The 21,982-nt window shown below is 39.8% G+C and overlaps 1 protein-coding gene across 1 annotated transcript; it reads left to right on the top strand.

Moving 5' to 3' along the window:
- Window positions 1-21,297: 21,297 nt before the first annotated feature.
- On the top strand, window positions 21,298-21,606 carry LOC108427429 (mediator of RNA polymerase II transcription subunit 9-like). Its single transcript, XM_037533104.1, has one exon. The coding sequence runs from the start codon at window positions 21,310-21,312 to the stop codon at window positions 21,604-21,606; it is 297 nt and encodes a 98-aa protein (XP_037389001.1). The 5' UTR covers window positions 21,298-21,309.
- The last annotated feature ends 376 nt before the right edge of the window (window positions 21,607-21,982 follow it).

Here is a 21,982-nt window from a genome sequence, read left to right as displayed (position 1 = left end):
TGTGCTCTTCACAGATGAAAGCAGGTTCACACTGAGCACGTGTGACAGACATGACAGAGTCTGGAGACGCCGTGGAGAGCGATCTGCTGCCTGCAACATCCTTCAGCATGACCGGTTTGGCAGTGGGTCAGTAATGGTGTGGGGTGGCATTTCTTTGGAGGGCCGCACAGGCCTCCATGTGCTCGCCAGAGGTAGCCTGACTGCCATTAGATCCTCAGACCCCTTGTGAGACCATGTGCTGCTGCGGTTGGCCCTGGGTTCCTCCTAATGCAGGACAATGCTAGACCTCATGTGGCTGGAGTCTGTCAGCATTTCTTGCAAGATGAAGGCATTGAAGCTCTGGACTGGCCCGCCCGTTCCCCAGACCTGAATCTGATTGAGCACATCTGGGACATCATGTCTTGCTCCATCCACCAACGCCACGTTGCACCACAGACTGTCCAGGAGCTGGTGGATGCTTTAGTCCAGGTCTGGGAGGAGATCCTTCAGGAGACCATCCGCCACCTCATCAGGAGCATGCCCAGGCGTTGTAGGGAGGTCATACAGGCACGTGGAGGCCACACACAATACTGAACCTCATTTTGACTTGTTTTAAGGACATTACATCAAAGTTGGATCAGCCTGTAGTGTGTTTTTCCACTTTAATTTTGTGTGTGACTCCAAATCCAGGCCTCCATTGGTTAATAAATTTGATTTCCATTGATGATTTTTGTGTGATTTTATTGTCAGCACATTCAACTTACAGAACAAAGTATTCAATGAGAATATTTCATTCATTCAGATCTAGGATGTGTTATTTGAGTGTTCCCTTTATTTTTTTGAGCAGTGTATTTTGAGGGCGTTTCTAGGTTCAACAGGTTCAATAGGATGTTGTCAGCATTCTTTAAAGCTTGCCCAACCTTGTTACAGTAGCTACAACAAATGTATTTGACCACTGAAAGGTCACTTCTGAGCTGAATAACATACTATCAAAGGACACAGGAGAGAGAAACAGCAGAGTGTTCTGTATTTCTCAGTCATTAGGTGGTTGGTATTAATAACTCAGGGTCGTTGTCTCATGTTGAGTTGTGGTTGGTGTCCTATTGACATGTCTCAGGGAACACAGGGCTGTATGTGTTTTTAGCCATGTGGTGTGGTCAGAGCTTTTAGGAGAGAGAGATGAGAGACGATGGAGTTCTTACAGAAACACACGCTGGATTCCTGTTACCTCCCATTTAATTGATTAATACTGAAACCGTGGTCAGCGCACCCTTTCTTCTTCCTTCCTCTTTATCCCTCTCTCTCTTTTGCTTCCTCTGTTTCTCTCTCCCATTCCATTATCGTAATCTCCCTCACACTTTCTCTTTTTCTTTTTCTCTTTCTCATATGCATACTGGCTTGTCTGACTGTTGGTTTCATGGTCTCCAAATGTATTGGAATGTTCTTTCTCTCTCTCTCTCTCTCTCTCTCTCTCTCATTCTCTCTTTTTCTTTCTCTCTTTCTCTGGTATTGCGCAGTCTTTTGCCTTTTGTTCTCTGTTGTTCTCACCTAGGTTTTCTCTCTTTCCCTCATTCTTTTGTACACTTCCTCTCTCTATCAGATTCTTTTATCTGCATTGGCTTCTCTTCATTTTCTTATACTCTTTCTCTTTTTCTTGGTCTCTTTCAGTGTGTTTCTCTTTCTTTGTTTCTCTCTATTTGTTTGAACTCTCTTTTCCTTTTCTTTGTTATTCTCTCTATTTTCTTCTCCTTCCATTTCTGTTTCTCCTCTCTTGCTGCTTCTGTCATTTTTCTGTCTTTATGTATGTCTTTTGACTGTCTCAGTCTTTCAGTCTTTTTCTATTTCTCACTCTGTTCCTGCATCCACCCCCATCTCTCCTGTTCCGAGTGGTGTAGTAATAGTGGGAGGCTGAAGGGTGAGACAGATAAATTTCTATTCTGAATGTTAAATACTGTTGTGTGTAATTGAGCTGGCTTTAGGGTGCGTGTGGGCTAACAAGTTGGGCGTGAATGCTAACCTGAAGAGCTGTGATCTGCTGACTACAACCATTCACTTTAATTACAGAACTCAGCGAGAGAGAGAGAGAGAGAGAGAGAGAGAGAAAGAGAAAAAGAAATTGAGAGATTTCATTGGGAGAGACTACTGCTATATTCTGAATGAGTCAGTAGCAAGAAATAATATCCTCATCTATGTGCACTGTGCATGTAGCTGGCTCTGTATTGAGCCTGACAGCACTGCAGTGTACGGAAGTGTATGAGGAGAGACAGAAAGAGGGTGGAAAAGAAAGTATGGCCATGCTCTGAATTTCACTCTTTTTGTTCTTTTAATGTCATATTTCTTGGAAAGAAATGTATAGATATTTTTAATTCTTTTACTTGTTTTAAGTCAGTGCACCAATCTGATCTTTTCTCTCCTGATACCATTCCTAATATTCATAATAAATTGATATTTTCTCTTCTTCAGTTTAAAGTCCCTCATGTCCCTCATATAACGTGTTGTTACAAATGAAGAGTTCATTCTAAAACATGATATATCCATAGAAACCATAGACAGATGTTTCATACTTACCCAAAAATTTGACCATTTTAGTTTTTCATTCTACATTAAAAAATGTCAAAGTGTGATATTGTTATTTGCTGATGGAGCTGATGTAAAAGCCCCTCTGCTTTGAGGCTTTCAGGCCTTCTGGCTGGTATTCAGATATGATGTGTCATGCTTTGTTCATACATTTATCCATCCATCCTCAACCGCTTATCCGAGTCCAGGTCACGGGGGCAGCAGCCTAAGCAAAGAGGCCCAGGCCTTCCTCTCTCCCGCCACCTCCTCCAGTTCTTCCGGAGGGATACCAAGGCGTTCCCAAGAAAGTTGAGAGATATAATCCCTCCATCGTGTCCTGGGTCTTCCGCGGGGTCTCCTCCCTGTCAGACATGTCTGGAGCACCTCCCTAGGGAGGCGTCCAGAAGCCATCCTTACCAGATGCCCGAACCACCTTAACTGGCTTCTCTCAACGTGGAGGAGCAGCGGCTCTACTCCAAGCCTCTCCCAAATCGCCGATCTTCTCACCCTATCTCTAAGGGAGAGCCCAGCGACCCTGTGGAGAAAGCTCATTTCGGCCTCTTGTATCCACGATCTCGTTCTTTCGGTCACTACCCAAAGCTCGTGACCATAGGTGAGAGTTGGAACGTAGATTGACCGGTAAATTGACAGCTTCTGGCTCAGCTCTCTCTTCACCATTGTTCCACGACCTGGGCAAAACCCACATTGTTCCTCCACAGATGTCCACGCAATGTGCAGAGGCGTGTCAGCCTAGACAGCCCTACAACATCCAGAGCCTTCAGGAATTCTGGGCAGATCTCATCCACCCCTGGTGCTCTGCCACCAAGGAGTTTTCCAACCACCTTGGCTACCTCAGTCCGAGTGATGGACGGACCCTTGCTCGGATCTCCAAGCTCTGCCTCCTCTGGCGAAGGATCATTGGTGGGATTGAGAATATCCTTGAAGTATTCCTTCCACCGTCCAATGATGTCCCCAGTTGAAGTTAGCAGCCCCCCAGCCCCACTGTATACAGTGTTGGTCGGGACTGTTTTCCTCTCCTGAGGCGCCTGATGGTTTGCCAGAGGCTTCTCGTGCCTGTCGATAGTCTTTCTCCATGGCCTCACCAAACTCCTCCCACACCCGAGTCTTGCCTCAGCAACTGCCGAAGCGACCTGCTTGGCCCTTCATTACCCATCTTTTGCCCCACAAGCCAACCAGACTCTTTCTTCAGCTTGACGGCTTCCTTTACCTGAGGTGTCCACCAAAGAGTTCGGGGATTGCCACCATGACAGGCACCTACGACCTTGCGACCACAGCTCCGATCCACTGCATCGACAATGGAGGCATGGAACAGGGCCTACTCGGACTCAATGTCACCGGCCTCCCTCGGTATGCGGTCGAATCTTTGTCGAATGTGGGAGTTGAAGATCTTTCTGGTAGGTTCCTCTGCCAGACGTTCCCAACAAACCCTCACAACTCGTCTTGGGTCTGCCAGGTCTGTCCGGGATTTTTTCACCCGCCATCTGCTCCAACTCACCACTAGGTGGTGATCGGTTGACAGCTCCGCTCCTCTCTTCACCCAGGTGTCCAAAACACATGATCACAAATCCGATGACACAAGTCGATCAACGAACTGTGGCCTAAGGTGGCCTGATGCCATGTGCACATATGCACCCCTTTGTGTTCGAACATGGTGTTTGTTATGGACAGACTGTGGTGAGCACAGAACTCCAATAACAAAACAGGTTATTATCTAGTTGGTATCTCTCAGCCTCATACACTAGCTCAGGCTCTTTCCCTGCCAGAGAGGTCAAGTTCCATGTTCCGAGAGCCAGTTTCAGTAGCCGAGGATTGGAACGCCAAGGCCCCTGCCTTCGGCCGCCATGCTTTGTTATAATTACATATTCTGCTTAATTTACTAAAGTTTGAGCAACTCCCAGCAGCCAGTTTTTCAAAATTTTTTTCTCACCTTTTAATATTTGTTAGAGATTTAAAATTGCGTTGCTAAGACCAGACACAGCGTAGGCAGAGACAATAGACTCTCACCCATTGCCTGATGTCACGATTGGCCCCTCCCAGTCTTCCATGTACTTTTTATTTTGGTCTAGTCCATGTGCTTTTGATTCCTTCCCAGTCCAGCCCCATTGTTTTCTGACTCCGCCCCTGATTGTTCCCACCTGTGTTTTCCACCTGTGTCCTGTTATCCCTTGCTATCCCTGTTTGTATTTAAGCCCTGTGTTTTCCTAAGTTTCTTGTTGGTCTTTGTTTGATATGTTTCATGTTTCAGGTTTGATGTTTTGTATGTATGTATACATGAAATATGCTGTTTGTTTAACCTGTTCGCTTTCATTATGTCTGTCCCTCCATTTCACCGTGTTGGCTCGTTGAACATAGACTTTCTCGACCCTGATTATGGATTTGCCCTCAATAAATCGTGCTTTTCTCAGCACGTGTGTCTGCTTCCTTTATCGCTCCACGTTACACCTGAATTGCCAACCAAAGTTGCGAATTTATATGTGGTATTTGTCACAATTGGCCCCTCCCAGTCCTGTCCATGTGTTTCTGTTTTGGTTTTCAGTCCTGCCCTCTTGTTTCACGGCTCCACCCCTGATTGTCTCCACCTGTGTTTCCACCTGTCCCTCATTTTCCTGGATTGTATTTAAACCCTGTGTTTGCCCCTTGTGTTTGCTGGTCTTTGTTTGATGTACTGTTTGATGTTTGTTAGATGTATGTATTGTATTCTTGTGTTTGGTTCTTGTTTGAAGTTCTGTGTTGTTTATCATGTCTGCACCCCGATCTGTTCGTGTTGGCTGTTTGAACCTGGACCGTTTTGACCATGACCAAATCCATATGGATTTGCCCATAATAAAAGTCACTTATTTCAGCATGTGCATCTGCCTTATCGCTCTCCAACATTACAGTATTATGGACTATTTTTATTATTTATAAGGGATCCCTGCCATGGAATTATTATTATTATTAACGGTATTATTATGGTTGTTGTTGTTGTTTTTTCTTCTTGTTAAAATATTATATAAAATAGATTAAAATAATAATAATAAACTATGCCATTTTGTGACCATATATCTAACATTGTTATATATCTGACATTATTAATCTTGTTTTCTTCAAACTTGTGAATAAGGACACCTATATCCTTTGAACATAAAAGCAGTGCTATGACATTCTGTTTTAATAGCTGGAGCAGAATTACATAACACTGCAATGTGTTCATAGGAAGGGGCTTTATTTTTTAATACTGTTATCTCTTCATGGCTCAGTAATTTCAAGTCCTGCATTTCAAAAGTGTATGGACAGGGAAGCCTGCAGCCTGGTAATCTGCAGTGTAAGTAAGCTGAGTATTAAATAAGGCCAATTGTATATTGTGATTGTTTCAAGGAAGTCAGCAGAGAATGGTCAAACTAGTTCCAGTTGACTCGATAAGTTTAATATCTTTAAAATCTTATACAATTGTTTCAACTACTTCATAATGGAAAATGTTAGATATTTAGACTTGATTTAAAATGTCTTCACTTGCCAAGATATAATTTTTTGCAGTTTATGTGAATCTTCTTACAAATAATTCTGATCTTTCTGTAAAGAAAGATCTGATGCATCATCCTGTCTCTTTTTTTGACCTGTTGCATTGTGCTGAATGCTTTACCTCAAAAAAGTGACAGTAATTTATGAAGGAAAAAAGAAATGAATGTTTAATAATCATATTAACCAAAACAAGATAATTTTCAGCACAATTGCCAGAGTGTAATTAGTTTTATAAGATTTTAGCTCTAGGTACTAGGTCCCTCTTGATGTATGTGCCATGAACCTTTCTTACATTTAGTTTAATTGCATAAAGTGGCAATAATTAAAAAGCACAGAAATAGTTAATTAAAAATTATGACAGTAAGAGTTACACTTCTGAGGACTTTAAGTGCCATTCCTGTTGTTTCTTATTACATGCTGAAGAGTGACAAGTGAGGACCCAAAGCTGTTTGATACATGGAATGCAAATTTTTAACTTTTTCATTTTAAGTCAATGTGAATCTGAAATCATATCATGGTGTACATATTTGGGAGTGAAACATAGTATCTGGGGAAGGGCTCTGAGCTAGCTGAGTATTTGCTCTCCATGATGGGTTGGGGGGGCTGAAATGGGAATAAAAATATGATATTACTGGTTACAGGGGTGGCAGTATGACTGTTTATTATTATAGTAATACAATGCCTCAAAACATGCTTTTCTGAGCATGTCATGGATATAGTCAGTACTTAAATACTGACCATCTACATTGCATCACAAAGAAAGCATAATTATGCAGTATTTACATATTGCTGTTGAAAAAAGTAGCTAATTCCTTGTCATATAATGATTTGTGACTGATGGCAGCATGGAGCCGTATGGTGACAGTGTTACTTGAAAAAATGTCTGTTTATCAGAGAAGAGCTTTAGCATTGTCAATTGTTTATTTAAGCTGGAATAAGACAGGAAAATGCTCTGTATTCTTTCATTTTTTGTTGTAGAAAACTGACTTTAACAATGAGACATTTGGTGGAATTTTCCATTGTGGCTCCGTTGTAATCAGAGGAATATCTGGTTTGCCATCAGCTGTTAACATGTAAACACAGCATTTGTCCTGTTTAAGGGGATTTAGTGTGGTGCAGTATGAAAAGTTGAATAAAATGTTCATAATTTTTATAGTATTTTAAAAATGTGGCATAAATATGGACTTGATTAATGTTACTTTGACATACTAATATTACTTAATCTGGAGATGTTTTAGAGATGTGGCATGAGTCATTACATTTTAATGGAAGAATATGGGAAAATAAGTATTTTTTCTTTGACCTGGTACATGAAGTAACATTGTGAAATAGGTCAATTTTGAGTCGATTTTGACTTCAACTTGCTTTTTTACTTTGTAGAAAATTTACTGCTGAACAGAAATGGCTTATTCTTTATTTTTTCATTTGATGGCTTTGCATATTGTGGGACTCACTTCTCTGCTGCAGTCTCAGTCTTTAGGGTTTGACTCTACAGCATATGCTGTGCTGGTGTTCTGTAAAATGGGTCACCTTTGAAATAGGCTAGTACCATCGTAACGCTACTGTAATAGTAGTTTCTTACTTTTCTCCTATTCAAGAAAAAAAAAAAGAGAGAGAGAGAGAGAGAGAGAGAGATGGAATGGTGCACAGATAGAAAAGCACCAGTGGAAGTTATATAAAAAAGATGTATATGTAGAGAGAAAGGGAGAGAGCAAAACAAGACGGGGGAGAGAGAAAAGGACAGATGGAGAATGTGAGAAAGTTTTGATAGGAGGCAGGTAGAAGGCATCTCAGTATGTGTCCCTCTGCAGGAGGCGAAGTTTCCTTAAGGTCAGCACTGAGACACAGCTGCAGAAAACCTGCTTTGATTTCAGCCTTCACTGTGTGGGGCTTTTAATTTGCCGTCTCGCATCCAGATACGTATAATTGTCTTTCAGGTGGTATTTATGCACGCCTAGTGCAGCTGTAGCACGCAGGCTGACCAGATCATCCTCTGCAGCCCTCATATGCTTGCCAGCAGGATCTCTTAATAAGCAGGATTTTGCATAAGCCAAGGTGTATGTAGAAGTATGAGTGGTAGCTTTACTTACAACCTCTAGCAAAATGGCCCTTGTTCATTGTAAGGCTCATGAATTCTTTGAGAGATCACATTAGATCACAATTTCTACATTTGCTCTGAGAAAGTTCTCTTACATATATCAGAATATTGGAATGTCATCCCAGGTGTTTTTAGTTTACCCATTACTGAATTTATAGCTAATATAAAGCTACAGAATTACTAATTATCATTTTTTGACTTATAGAAGTAGTTCTGTGACAGACACACTGCAGATCATTCAGCAACTTACACAACTCGTTTATCAACTAATGTCAATCTTGCAGAAACTACCGTGAACCATTTAGTAACTATTATGAATCATTCAGCACTACTATGAACTACTATGAATAACTACTATGAATAACTACAAATAATCTAATAATTATTATCGATTGTTCTGTAATTATTATTAATTATTTAGTAAGTACTATGAATTATTAGGAGAATATACAAATCATTCAGTAAGTACTATGAATTGTTCAGTACGTACTACTGAACATTCAGTAACTGCTATGGGTTATTGACCTACTACCATGACTTGTTAAGTAACTAATATGCATCATGCTTATTAATATGCTTTGCCATATGTGTATGCTATCTGACATGAGGAGCAGTTAGAGCTGGGTGATATGGCAAAAAATGTTATCATGATAAACAAAATTCATATTGTTCAATATCGATACGTATCACGATAATTGTCAATTTGTTATTTCTTTCAAGTTTGAAGGCTGATTTTTGTTTCTGGGTGATTAATTGCTGTTTTAAACTATCCTTTATGGTTCGAACACTCACCAAATAATGGAGCATATCACAAATATGCCATGGGACAATGGGAGAAAGTGTCTGGTGAACTGTTTTTATCAGCTGGAAAAGCACAGCCGCAGTTGTTGTAATAGTCAAAATTCAAGAAAGAAAAGATTATTTTTAGGTGTCTGGTGACGAGTGCTCAGCTAACCCATTACAAATGCTAAACAAGTGGCCAACAACAGAGCTAAACTGTTTAGTTTCTCAAAAAATACCAGCTAGTAGCTGTATTTCTCTATACTATTGTAGTAGTTTGAGTGGCGAACTGCAATATATCAACACCAGACAAACTGAGTCCTCTTTTTAGGTACGTTTAAACTGAAAACGGTGCTTTTGTGTCGTGTTTGATCTACATTATCATCAGTTCACCATGTTGTGCGAGTGAGCTGTTTTCAGCGCTGCTAAAAACAGCTAGCCTGGAAAGATAGCATTTTCTCTGTCTCCAATGCCTTACTCAGTTTACTTTCGTTTAAATCAGGGCTGTGACTCACATGAACCCACTTCTTTCGTTGCTTGGGAATGCACTAATACTAAAATATGACTTTTTGAGCACTGTAACAGCACATTAGTTGTGAGTATTGTGATTTAAAACTGGTTAAAATGTACAGAAAGAGGTGAATTCACTCTAAGCCAGTATAGTAACACCACTGACCTCATCACTCACACTAGGTCACAGGAGAACAGATCGCTGGTCACTCCACTCAAACAGGTCACGTGTAACCACAGGACTAGTAGAGAGGAGAATTACCCGCTCACAAGTGAGTCCAAAATTAATGGGCTGATATGGAGCATATGAACAAAATCATAGTTTATAAATGCTTAGACAGTTTTAATGTAACATAATTTATATACATCCTGAACACACAGAACAGCATAAAACATTTTAACACCCCTGCTATGTTTTTAAGAGCTTTTCAACTCGAGTTATAGGAGTTTATGTCCGTGACGTAAGTGAACGCAAACAGCCAATGAGCTGCTCTGCTCGCCGAACAATCATCACTCTCTAGCAGTAAAGCTCGCCTCCTGCTGTCCAAAACTCATTTACTGTAGAAAAAGGGAATGTATAGGTGAGTTTTCTTTGCTTTTTTAGTGAAATACATCCTTCTACTTTCTAAAATTAAAGAAACGTCCTGGGTTAGATTAGATTAGTAACTATTTTAACTTTTCGTTTTTAGCCGTTGAGCTCCGTTCATTCGCATTCATTGAGGACTCACTCGCAGGCGCCCTCTGCTGATTAGCAGTCCTGTTTTGATATAATGGGAGCAATAAGGAGAGGCCAGGCTCCTCATAAAACTGGCTCAGCCATTGCTAAAGACTCATTTTACTCGTGACCCCCCTCTCTAATCATCAAAAAACCTGGAAGTGCGCCCTCTCGTGGCGACAGTAGAGTGTTGCTTTCCTTGCAGTAGAAAACGCCACCCTGGCTGTCACTGAATGTGGCAGTGTGATGGTGTATTATATCAGAAATGTATCTAACATGTCTTATTACTCTATCGAGGAAAAGTTATATGGTGATAATTATCGTTATCATTTTATCACCCAGCACTAGGAGCAGTAGATAGTTTTGAAAAGCATAATAGAATTTTGGAGATACTGTAAGCTGAGATAACATTGCAGTATGTACTTTGCATTTGTACATACAGTTGTAACTATTATATTATATATAATATATATATATATATATATATATATATATATATATATTATATTATATTATACTATATATATAGTATGTAACTACTATAAATTTATATGATTATTACTACAAATCATTCAGTAACTCTTATAAATCATTCAGCAGTTTCTGTGAATCATTCAGTGTCTATTATGAAAACTATGAAAATTATAGAGCGTTATGACAGCAAGGAATGAAAATCTGGAAGTCATTGTGGTGTCTTTGAGTTAATGCTTAACTCTTACATTATTAAAATGAACTCTGTCTCCAGGCTTATATGGCCTCTATAAGTAAGAGTTCATTTTACCATGCTGTGTCAGACTTTCCGATGAGTTGTGCGAATCTTTCGCTGACTCATATAAAGTCCTTGGTCAAATGACTTCATGTGTCGTGACAGCAGAAATGTATTCTGTAAGAAATTCAAACAAAAATACATTTCACTGTACCACAGAGATGTCAAGAATGAAACTCCCTGTCCACGGTTCTCCTCCATATATGTTCAAGTTTTCCATCAAAAAAGATCACCATGACAACTTCAAATCAGATCCAAACCAGGTCTCTTCTGTTGACGTGTAAACATGTGTTCCTTTGCTTGCTTCTTTTTTCACTGGCAGCAACTGGATATCAAAGTGAGAGTCAATCTTTATCCCGCCGTCTAAAATATCGGCATCTGCGTTTACATATGAGTAACCCGGCAGACAGCTGCTCCAGCGTTGACCAGATAAAATAACAGATGAAAAGGAATATTTCATCTCTGTTTTAACCCCCTTACATGAAAACTCCTCTGTTTTTTAACCTAGTCTGTTGTATCTGTATTGCATGGCCCGTAACAACAGACAATCATTTCTGCACTTTATCCTCAATATATCCTCAGTATTCAATAAAGAACAGAAAACCCACTGATTCACACTTATATTGTCACACCTCCTGCCAATGACACCTCCTCTGCTTGTTCCCTTTCTCCTGCAGGCTCAATTGAGCCTATGAAGTGTGTTAAGAACTCCCTTCCCCATGAATCGGGGGGGATCACCTGGCTTCTCCATCATCACCGTCAACCAATGGACTCTCTTTCCAGCGCTCCCACTGACTGGAGTTTTGGCAGAAACAATATTTATCTGACCAGATAACAGATGTTTCCAGTTATGAACAGTCCTATTTTTGTGTCTCTTTGCCCAGGCAACTTTGTGAGTAGAAGTGAGCAAAGGCCACTCGTGCCACTTTGCTCCATATGTTCATGATACACAGTTCTCTGCTGAGTGTTCTTACAGAAATTGGTTGTGAAGAACCTATGTGGACGCAATTTGTGCTGTGTGAAACACTTGGGCGGTCCCTGTCCATCATTTTTGTCTTTTGACCCAATTTTGATGAGAATTTCCTGTAGACTGAGATTCCTACCACTGCTGTTTGACCTTTATGACCATACAATTGAATACACCTGCAAATTCAGGTATTGCCTTTACACTGTGGCTTTTGGCATGCCCAAATGCAACCACTACTTTATGCTAATCATTAACATCTGTTTTGCGACCCATTTTCACCATATCATACATACATTATACAATGTTATAGCAGGGTCTATATAATACATGACTGTTTGTGGTTTGGATTATCCACACCATGAAAGAAGAACATAAAGATATCAGAATCCATCAAAACCCTTTGAAATGCCATCTTGCAGGTCACATTCAGTCTGCTTAGGGGTCAGCCAATGACGAGAAAGAATGAGCTCACGGTGATTTGATCACCCGTCCACAAGCTGTACTTCATGTCAACGTTGATATGGTTAAATGAATGGATTCTATTGGTTTTGCATTAGGGGATACCTGAGAATGTGAGGACACTCACATTGTATTTGTAGGTTTAAGTGAATATCCATTGGTTTTTCATTAGTCGATTCATTAGATGTGATTGATGCTTGTGACCTTCCAGTAGAGACATGACCTTCATTTCTACAAAAAAAAAGTAAATAAATAAAGAATGCTGCTGTCTGTCTAAATCTGGACTGCCCAACGTGTTGCCTACAGATTACCCCACCCCCGACACAATGAGAGAACAGATTTGTATATTACATTTAACTAATTAAATTCTTGCTGTCATTTTAAAAGTCTGTTTTATGTGTATTAATACCAAAATAAAGGGTAATGTTGTAAAATGTTTTTTTTTTACTCAATTTTAAACCTTGCCACATTTTATTTGTATATTATTTTGTTTTTCTGGCCCTCAGCCAGAAACTTCAAATATTAAGTTAACAGAATGTAAAACTCACATAATTGTTCTGTTTACTAATATTAAAAGTTTAATGAACTCCACATTTTGACACAACCAGGTTCACCTTCCTTTTTTACAATGTGGTCTAAATAGACAGACAAACTTATTTACAAGTACTGACTGACATAAGATGTCAAAGAATTGAAGAAGCTGAAATGTCTAGTTAACATCAGTTTTGCTTTGGAATGTTTTTTTATGGCAACACTTTAGACACTTCAGGAAAAACATGGTCTAAAACGTATAATAAAGATATTTCTATTAGTCGTTTGTGGTAATAATTATGCTAAATTGAAAAATAATTTGAAAGATAATTCAGAGAGACCCAGAAGGCTTTTTAATTGAAGTCAGAATTGCTTTCATTTGCAGGGAGCAGGTGTACTGGAGTAGGTGTTCAACACATAATGCTCCTTCCTACAGTTTGGCCTGTGGGTTTAAATAATATACCGTATGTGTATGTGTTAAAAATAAACTGGATCCTAGCTTTGCCTCAGGCTGGCATGTTTTGGAGGAGAGAGAGAAAGACAGGGAGAGAGAGAAAGAGAAAGAGAGGGAGGTAGTGAGGCAAGAGAGAAACATCTCCTCCAAACTGTCTCTCCATGTTCCCACACATAAACAAATACAGTGGGAAAATGTTCACTAAAATAGCCCTCTGGTATTTTTATTCCAATACTGCACAGCCAAGCAACACACTCTGCTTATCATCAGTGCAGTTTTTTCTTCCTTCTTTTATAATTCATAAATATTACAGCCATATTCTCTATGGGTATGGATTTGAAGCAGTCTAGATATCTTAGTGGTGCTGGTTAATAAATATTCCCGCTTTCATTTTTGAGCAAAACCCAGCTGAACGTTTTGCCAGACTGCTGTAACTCCCCACTCTGTCAAGCCCAGCCTGTAGGCCTGATTATGAAGCCTAGGCAACTCCCACCTGCTGACTTTTCAAGGCATTCTTCCTCTCCCAGTAGGTAAAAGTTAATAGCAGATATTTCAACCTGAGACGCCAGTCTTCTGTTACATCTAGAGCTTGACCGAGGTAAAAATTTTGTCACCTGTACCAATATTGATTCTAGCTTTATCAAAGTGACTGAGATTCTATCTCAGAATTTGATATAACTGTAAATCTGCCACTATGAGTGAAATGTATAGTGAATTTGTTTTTTTGCATGCTCCCTTGTTTCCTTTCACTATGTAAAAAATGCACAAGGCCTCTTTTGTTGTTGGACACATTATTTTTATTTTTCACCTGAGTGCGTGTGCAGGCCCATTCAGAGCCCAGTTCTAATCCGTATGTAATCAACAATTTATTTGATTTATCAGAGCATCGAAACATATGGCTGTGTTTTAGATTTCTATTCATATGTTTTCTGGTCCAGAAATGTAGACAAGCATAAAAAAAACATGAGTTTTCTGCTTTCATGTTCATTACACTTAAATGCGGTGGCAGAGCTGAGAAATTGCATTATTAAGAGAGAAGAGCGGAATAAAGATCAGTTATAGTCATGGTGGCATTAAAGGGTTTCAGAGCTAAAAATAGATACAACATGGCAGAAGCATGTTACTGCACACTTTCTCTCACTTCACCCCATAAAGCTTTCAATGCTTCCAGCAAAGCACCTGTTTTATTTGAAGGCTTCCACACGTGTTCGTCTTAATCTGACAGTAACAGTAAAAAAGGTTTAAATCAGTAAAAACTGTAAATGGGAAATAAAAAAAGAAAGCAGGTAGAACGTATACTGCCTCTTATAAAGGGCTTTAGTGATAAGTTTCATAGATCATTAGCATTACATCCACAATAGTGCCCATAAATGATGTTCAGTCAATGCAAGTTTGTAAGAGATTCTTTTAGTATAGAGCAGCAGCATCACAATATTTTCACACCCAGACACAGGTGCTGCAGTGACATGTTTAAAACAGCCGCTAAAGACTACAGTGGCTTATATTCAGCATTTTACATTGTTTACTAAATCCAATTGAAAGCAACCAACTGTGATCTCTTGTTTCATTTCTAACACTCTCCATGATATGCTCAGAAAAGCACATTGTTTCTTATTATACCAATATTTATCACACTGATCATGAAATATCATCATATTGGCAACCTCTGGATGATCTGTTATTATACATAGAATCATCCCTCTTTATTCCCATAAATTCTGCCATCAGGACGGACATAAAGTTGTAGTTAAGTAAATCTGGTTTCATTGTTAACAAAAATATATTTTACTTAAATATTTGTTACTTAATTTCTGCTCTTCTAATGCAGAGCGTTGTCAAAAACTCACTTTTTGAGATCTGTGGATGACACACTAAACATAATAAGATGAACTGGATTCAATCATGTGCAAACCAATTTAAAAATCATGCGGATTCCTGCCTTTTTAAGTAGGGTGCATGCATTTTTACAGTGATGACTATGTATAACAAGATCAGGCCTTCTGATGAGACGGAGGAAATTTTTTAGTGACTTCATGAAAATGAACACCAGGGTAGTGAATGTCAGGCGTCCAGCAGGACCAGCAGAATATTGACTGGGTGTCAGTTGCAGCATGAATAAAATAATAATGCTGTACATACCTTGATAAAATGAGACACTTCTTAAAGCTACTTAGACCATAGCAATGCTCTAGCAATTCTGACTCTTTTCCATGTTTAGTGCCTGTGGCCTCGAACTGCAGTACCTGGCAGTTGAGTTGAATTGCTGGAGCTTCAACTAAATAATTTTATTTAGAGCTCTTTGTCGTTTTATTTAAACATTGTCTGATGCAGACCATGCACCACATGATACGTCTTTGTGGTTAGTAAAGTTAAAAGTAGTTTGGAACAATGTAGCAGAAATGAAAGGCAGCATAGATATTACAGATGGCTTGATATCACTTTTTATTTTTCATACAGATACTGAAACCTCCAGTACTGGCTGACACCAATCTGATCATTTATTTAAATGCGATTAAAAGCTATAAAATAAAGCCCCTCCTTTATATCTGCTGCCAAGGGAGTTACGTCACATATATGTGGATGTTGGAGGGGAAAAAGACACACATAACACATTAGCCACCCTATTATCATGCCTAACATATGTTAAATGATTTACAAGAGGGTAATATTATAAATACAGTTTCAATAACATTAGCTGAATCATGCCCTGTCTCAGTGGGTAAAAATGCTTGGACTACACACATGCCAAAGAAAGAGTGTTTCTTCAGATAGCTCAATGATCATTGCACATTTTTTATTGTCTGTATTTTATTCTTAGCCTCAAAATAATGACTGTTTGTCCAGCATGTCTCTGTCGCAACAAGACAACAAGATTATTAGACAGCAGCACACTGAAATATCCTGGCTGTATTTTTAAGGATCATTCACACTTTCAAACATTTTTATGAATCACACTCTAAATGTTCTGACAGCATGCATGCAGACACATAAACAATATTGCTATGTTTATGTTTTCATAAAACTACACATGTCAAATTTAAACTGTTGAAGGGAAATTCCATTTGGTTTGCAAACTTTCTGCATAATTAATTAACCCAAATGTAAATGAACAGTGATGGTAATAGGAACCAGGCATCACTGTATATATATAAATATTGTCATTTACTATACAAAACCACCACTATACAGAGCCCTGGTGGTGAAATCCTGTATTAATAAACATAAAGCACAGCCACGACTCAGTAAGGATAGATAGATAGATAGATAGATAGATAGATAGATAGATAGATAGATAGATAGATAGATAGATAGATAGTATAATTTTGATGATAGTAAAATACTGATAAATCTTAAAAATTGTTTTCTTTGCATACTATTTTGCCTCATGTGGCCCTGCATATATCTCTCTGCCATTAATGGATTTTACAAAATAGTTTTAGGCCAATATCCTCTCAAAACAACAATTTAGGAATCAGGCAAAGTATTCATAACTTAAGTTCATGTAATAGCTTTCTGTGAAGGAGCTTTTGAAGGCGTTAAATACTTCAAATGTTCGCTTCCTTTCACTACTGCTGTGAATAATTCTGACTGTTAAAATGTAACATTTCACATTTAAATAGGATGACTTTGTTGACATCTTAACAACTGAATTATGCAGAAAATATGAAAAATTGGTGAAACTGGCTGGCCCTTAATTGACCCCTCTTATTCTGTACATTCTCTGACAGTTCCCACAGCAGTGAATGTGTGTTTCTCTTGTGTGATGGAATACAGCAACATGTTGAAACTCACTGCCTGCCTTTGAGACATGTGGGACTGTGCTTATGCATTTGCTTCTGTAATGCTTGCGAAAGAGAGCGAAAGATTGCTTTGGAGTGTGTGTGTGTGTGTGTGTGTGTGTGTGTGTGTGTGTGTGTGTGTGTGTGTGTGTGTGTGTGTGTGTGTGTGTGTGTGTGGAGGAGGGGTGTTCCTCAGAGCTGTCTGCCAGAGTATGTATGTGTGTGTCTGTGTGTTTGATGGTCATGAACATTCTGTCTATCATGTTCTGATATGAAACCCTCTACTCTTAAATCCTCATATCAGGAGCCAGTGAATATTCCACAACATGACACATCTCTCCATCAGGATATTTACTACATCCCTTCTTCTCCCACCCCAATCTCTCTGTCTACATCTCTCTCTCTCTCCCCATACATACTCTCTAATCTTTCCTTCTGCTTCTCCCCACTATTTCTTGACCCTGTTTACCTCTCTGCCTCTCTCACCTCTTGCTCTCTTTTGAATTGTTTTTCTCTCTCACCTTTCTTTCCCATCTCTCTTTCTCTGATATGTCTCTCTCATGGTCATGTGTTTCTCTCTCACTCCTGTTTCTCTCCCTTGTTTCGTTAGTCCTTCTCTTTCTCACCCCACTCTTCCCCATTTCTCTCCTCTCTCATCTCTTTTGCCTTGTTTATCTCTCTCAGTCTGTCTGTCTTATTTCCTTCTTTCGTTCTCTCTCACCTGTCTTGCTCTCTCCTTTATCTTCCCCTCACATTCTCTTTCTCCCACTTCTTATTACTGTTTGTTTCTCTCTCTCCCTTTGCCTGTCTCTCTCCTGTTTCTTTCTCTCTCTCCTTTTTCTCTATCTCTCCTGCGTTCCTTCTCTCCTTCTTTCTCTCTCCCATTAACGTCTCTCCATGTCTCTTCTTTGCCTCTCGTTGTCCATTGCCTTGTGTGTATCTCTCTCTCTCTCTCTCTCTCTCTCTTTCAGCAGCCATCCATTCACTGCCACTTTAGTCTCAGAGCAGTAACCCCGATCCCCTACGGGATCTATTAGTTATGACCCTTTCAGACAGGAGAGAGAATGAGAGAGTGGAAAGAGAGGAGGAAAGGGAGAGAGAGCAGAGAAGGAATTGGGAGGGAGAGAAAGAGAGAGAATCAAGGAGAGAGTGAGAGAGCAAATGGGGAGGAAGTTCCAGAGTGAATCAATCAATAAAAACGAGGGGGTATAAAACAGTGACAGTCGTATAGTGATGGCGTCCTGAGCTTGTGAGGGCCGTTTCATTTAGATTCTTCTCCACCGTTCCTCTCACCGTTGATCTCTAGAGAGTTCTAGTACAGCACACACATGCAGGTGTTTGCCAGTTCTGGTCCTGAAGCCCCCTGCCCTCATGCGTATTTTAGTGCTATAACACACCTGATTCAACTAATCAGCTAAGTGACCTGTTCATGCTTTGCCCATAAATGCTTTCTTTTGTTGCACTTGTTACCAAGGTTTACAAGCTTTACAGAGCACTGGCAAAAATCCCATTCAATTAGAAATTGTAGAGGTCTTTGTTTAGAGTTGCTACATTATGTTGATTTTCCAGTTTAAAATGCTATGTCACTGAGCTGGACTGTGCTGTTAAAGCACATCAAAGCTAGTCAGGTTGGAAACAACAGCAACAAATATATCACCACCAGTGTTATAACACAACAGACAAAACTACATCTTATTAATTTAACCTTTAAGCTACAGCTTTTTATAGGCCAATCAGAACTTAGATAACATTATCGAAACATGAAAAGAGTCATGTCTCATCAGCGTTGAAGTTGGTTTCATTTTCACGTATCCAGATAGACTGTATTTCCAAAAGTATTCACTCGCCCATCCAAATCAATGACTTCAGGTGTTCCAATCACTTCCATAGCTGCAGGTGTATAAAACCATGTGCATAGGCATGCAGACTGCTTCTACAAACATTTGTGAAAGAATGGGTCACTTTCAGGAGTTCAGTGAATTGCAGCATATCATGATAGGATGCCACCTGTGCAACAAGTCAAGTCCTGAAATTTCCTCATTCCTAAATATTCCACAGTCAACTGTCAGTGGTATTATAACAAAGTGGAAGTGATTGGGAATGACAGCAACTCAGCCATGAAGTGGTAGGCCACGTAAAATGACAGATGCTGAGGTCGCCAACTTTCTGCAAAGTCAATAATTACAGACCTCCAAACTTCATGTGGCCTTCAGATTAGATCAAGAACAGTGTAGAGAGCTTCATGGAATGGGTTTCCATTGTGGATCAGCTGCTTCCAAGCCTTACATCACCAAGCACAAAGCGTCGAATGCAGTGGTGTAAAGCACCACCACTGGACTCTAGAGCAGTGGAGACGTGTTCTCTGGAGTGACGAATCACGCTTCTCTGTCTGGCAATCCAGGTTTGGAAGTTGTAGTCTAAAAGTGTAAAGGGGGGATTATGGTGGTGTTGTTCTCAGGGGTTGGGCTCGGCCTCTTAGTTCCAGTGAAAGGAACTCTTAATGCTTTACCAGACCAAGAGATTTTGGACAATTTCATGCTCCCAACGTTGTGGGAACAGTTTGGGAATGGCCCCTTCCTGTTCCAAGTCCTGACCTCAACCCAGTAGAACACCTGTGGGATGAATTAGAGCAGAGACTGCGAGCCAGGCCTTCTCGTCCAACATCATTTTCTGCCTCTTTTTGTCATCTCACAAATGCGCTTCTGGAAGAATGGTCAAAAAATCCCATAAACACACTCCTAACCCTTGTGGAAAGCCTTCACAGAAGAATTGATGCTGTTGCTAGCTGCAAAGGATGGGCTTACATCATATTAAACCCTATGGATTAAGAATGGGATGTCACTCAAGTTCATACGCATGTGAAGCCAGACAAGTGAATACTTTTGGAAATATAGTGTATCTTCAGTGCAGTTGGTGAAAAAAGGTTCATCTGTATAAATTGTTATTGTTGGCAAGCAAGACAATAAGATTTCATTTAGTTTTCATCTGAAATTGATGCAGAACATGCATCACAAACGGCAGTCATTAAGGTCTGAATTTGACATGCCTTATGGAGTAGAACACAAAGGAGGGGAAAACTCTTTTAAAAAGGCCTAAATTTATAGTGTGGGGTTGAATTTACTAAAATCTTCTCATAAGACTAATTCTGCCAGACCCTGTTACAAGAGTTTGTTTTTTGAGCTTGATAGCCTTTTCAGTGCATATGAGTTTTCATTTTTCTGCAGCTGACACCACTTTTGTGTATCAATATTACACGAATATTAGCTAAGTGCACTAAAAGGTGCCTAAGAAACATATGTCCAAAAGAGCAGCTGATAACTTTCAGAGTTTTTGAAATCAGTAACGTCAAATTAATGAATCACGTGTGTCATGAACAGCAAACAGACTAACCATCAGAACAAGCCTTTACTGCAAGGATAATTAGCTCTAATCAGCTCTGAGCTGGTCATTATTAGAGTGAACCAAGGGTGAAAAAGGCTCAAATGCATTTTCAATGTTTATTGACACTAACTTCAGGTTATGCACTGTACCTGCATTAATACTGAATGGTGCACATTAATATGGGCACAAATTGGATATGTATCTAAGCTAAAACCACATATGAAAGTGGCTCAAATCTGATTTGAAAAGATTAGATTTGAGGGTCCACCCAGCTCTGAAAAGGGTAAAAATCGTATTTGAGTCCCGTCAGCTTGGTAATGTGAACACTAAGAAGTCCTCTTTCACTGTGCACACTACTATGTGAAGAAGGCTGGGTGACTCTAGTGTTGTTGAGTGTGAGTTGATAGTCATGGCAAAAATATAGAAGCAGCAAAACCCAAATCACTGGGTGTTGAATTGTACGAGCCTGTACCCCTGAAGAACACTGAAAAGAGGTTTTAACTGTCACACCTGCATCACTCGCATTTACCCACCATTAAACACTTCATTGTAACACTTAATTAATGGCACATGAACAAACCACTCAAGATTCCATCCTGTTTACACAAAGTTGCTACACACTGCACTGCACTTTATAGCACACAGTTTCTGTTTATTAGCTGAGTTTAACATATTGGACAAAATAAAATATCAAATATAAAACAAAGAAAAATCTGACATTAAATTCAACGGAACCGAACCTAGTCTACCTGCCTGGCCCACCAGATAAAGGAATAAACGAACGTCTCACAAGAGCGACGCTGGAAGAAGCGATGGCGGCGGTTCAAACTAAGCGAGACCTGGAGGAGGATTATTCGCTACTGCCGGTGGTTCACGACATCATTAAGTGCATAGACAAAGACAGCGCTGATGTGCACCAGGAGCTGGTCAAACTCAAGTCTAAGATTCAGGAAGCCCGAGACCAGATCAGCTCCATGCCTGGGATTGACGTGAGTCCAGCGGTGCAGCAGCAGCAGCTTCTGACGCTGCGAGAACAAGTGCGGACGAAGAAACAGCTGCTGAAGAAGTACAAGAGCCTCTGCATGTTTGAATTGCCCAAAGCTTCGTAAGAACTGAAGCCTTTCTCATGCCTAAGGACGCTTCCAGAGAGGAGCGTAACACGGAGGACGGTGCTGATGTGGGAATGCCGTGCTTTGTCCGGAACAGTTACAGACTTTATACTGACATGTTCATGTTTTTTTTTTTATTTGTAAGTCGCTTTGGATAAAAGTGTCTGCTAAATGTAAATGTAATGTAATGTAATGTAATGTAATGTCATAGCTTTTGCACAGGCCACACTTTTCCCCCAATATGTTAAATTCAGCAAATGAACAGTAATGGTCACCCAGTTGCATGTTGCTGGATATTTGCACATAGAGAATTGTCCAAACAAGTTTCTGTACACTGGTGTGTTTGTATAAGGAAAATAGGTTTGAATTGAATTGA

Source organism: Pygocentrus nattereri, chromosome 22 (assembly GCF_015220715.1).
Source record: "Pygocentrus nattereri isolate fPygNat1 chromosome 22, fPygNat1.pri, whole genome shotgun sequence".
NCBI lineage: Eukaryota > Metazoa > Chordata > Actinopteri > Characiformes > Serrasalmidae > Pygocentrus > Pygocentrus nattereri.
This window is presented reverse-complemented; position numbering and strand designations above follow the sequence as displayed.

Bases quoted from the DNA above. Each gene is read 5' to 3' on its own strand.
- LOC108427429 (XM_037533104.1), top strand. From the start codon at position 21,310: ATGGCGGCGGTTCAAACTAAGCGAGACCTGGAGGAGGATTATTCGCTA.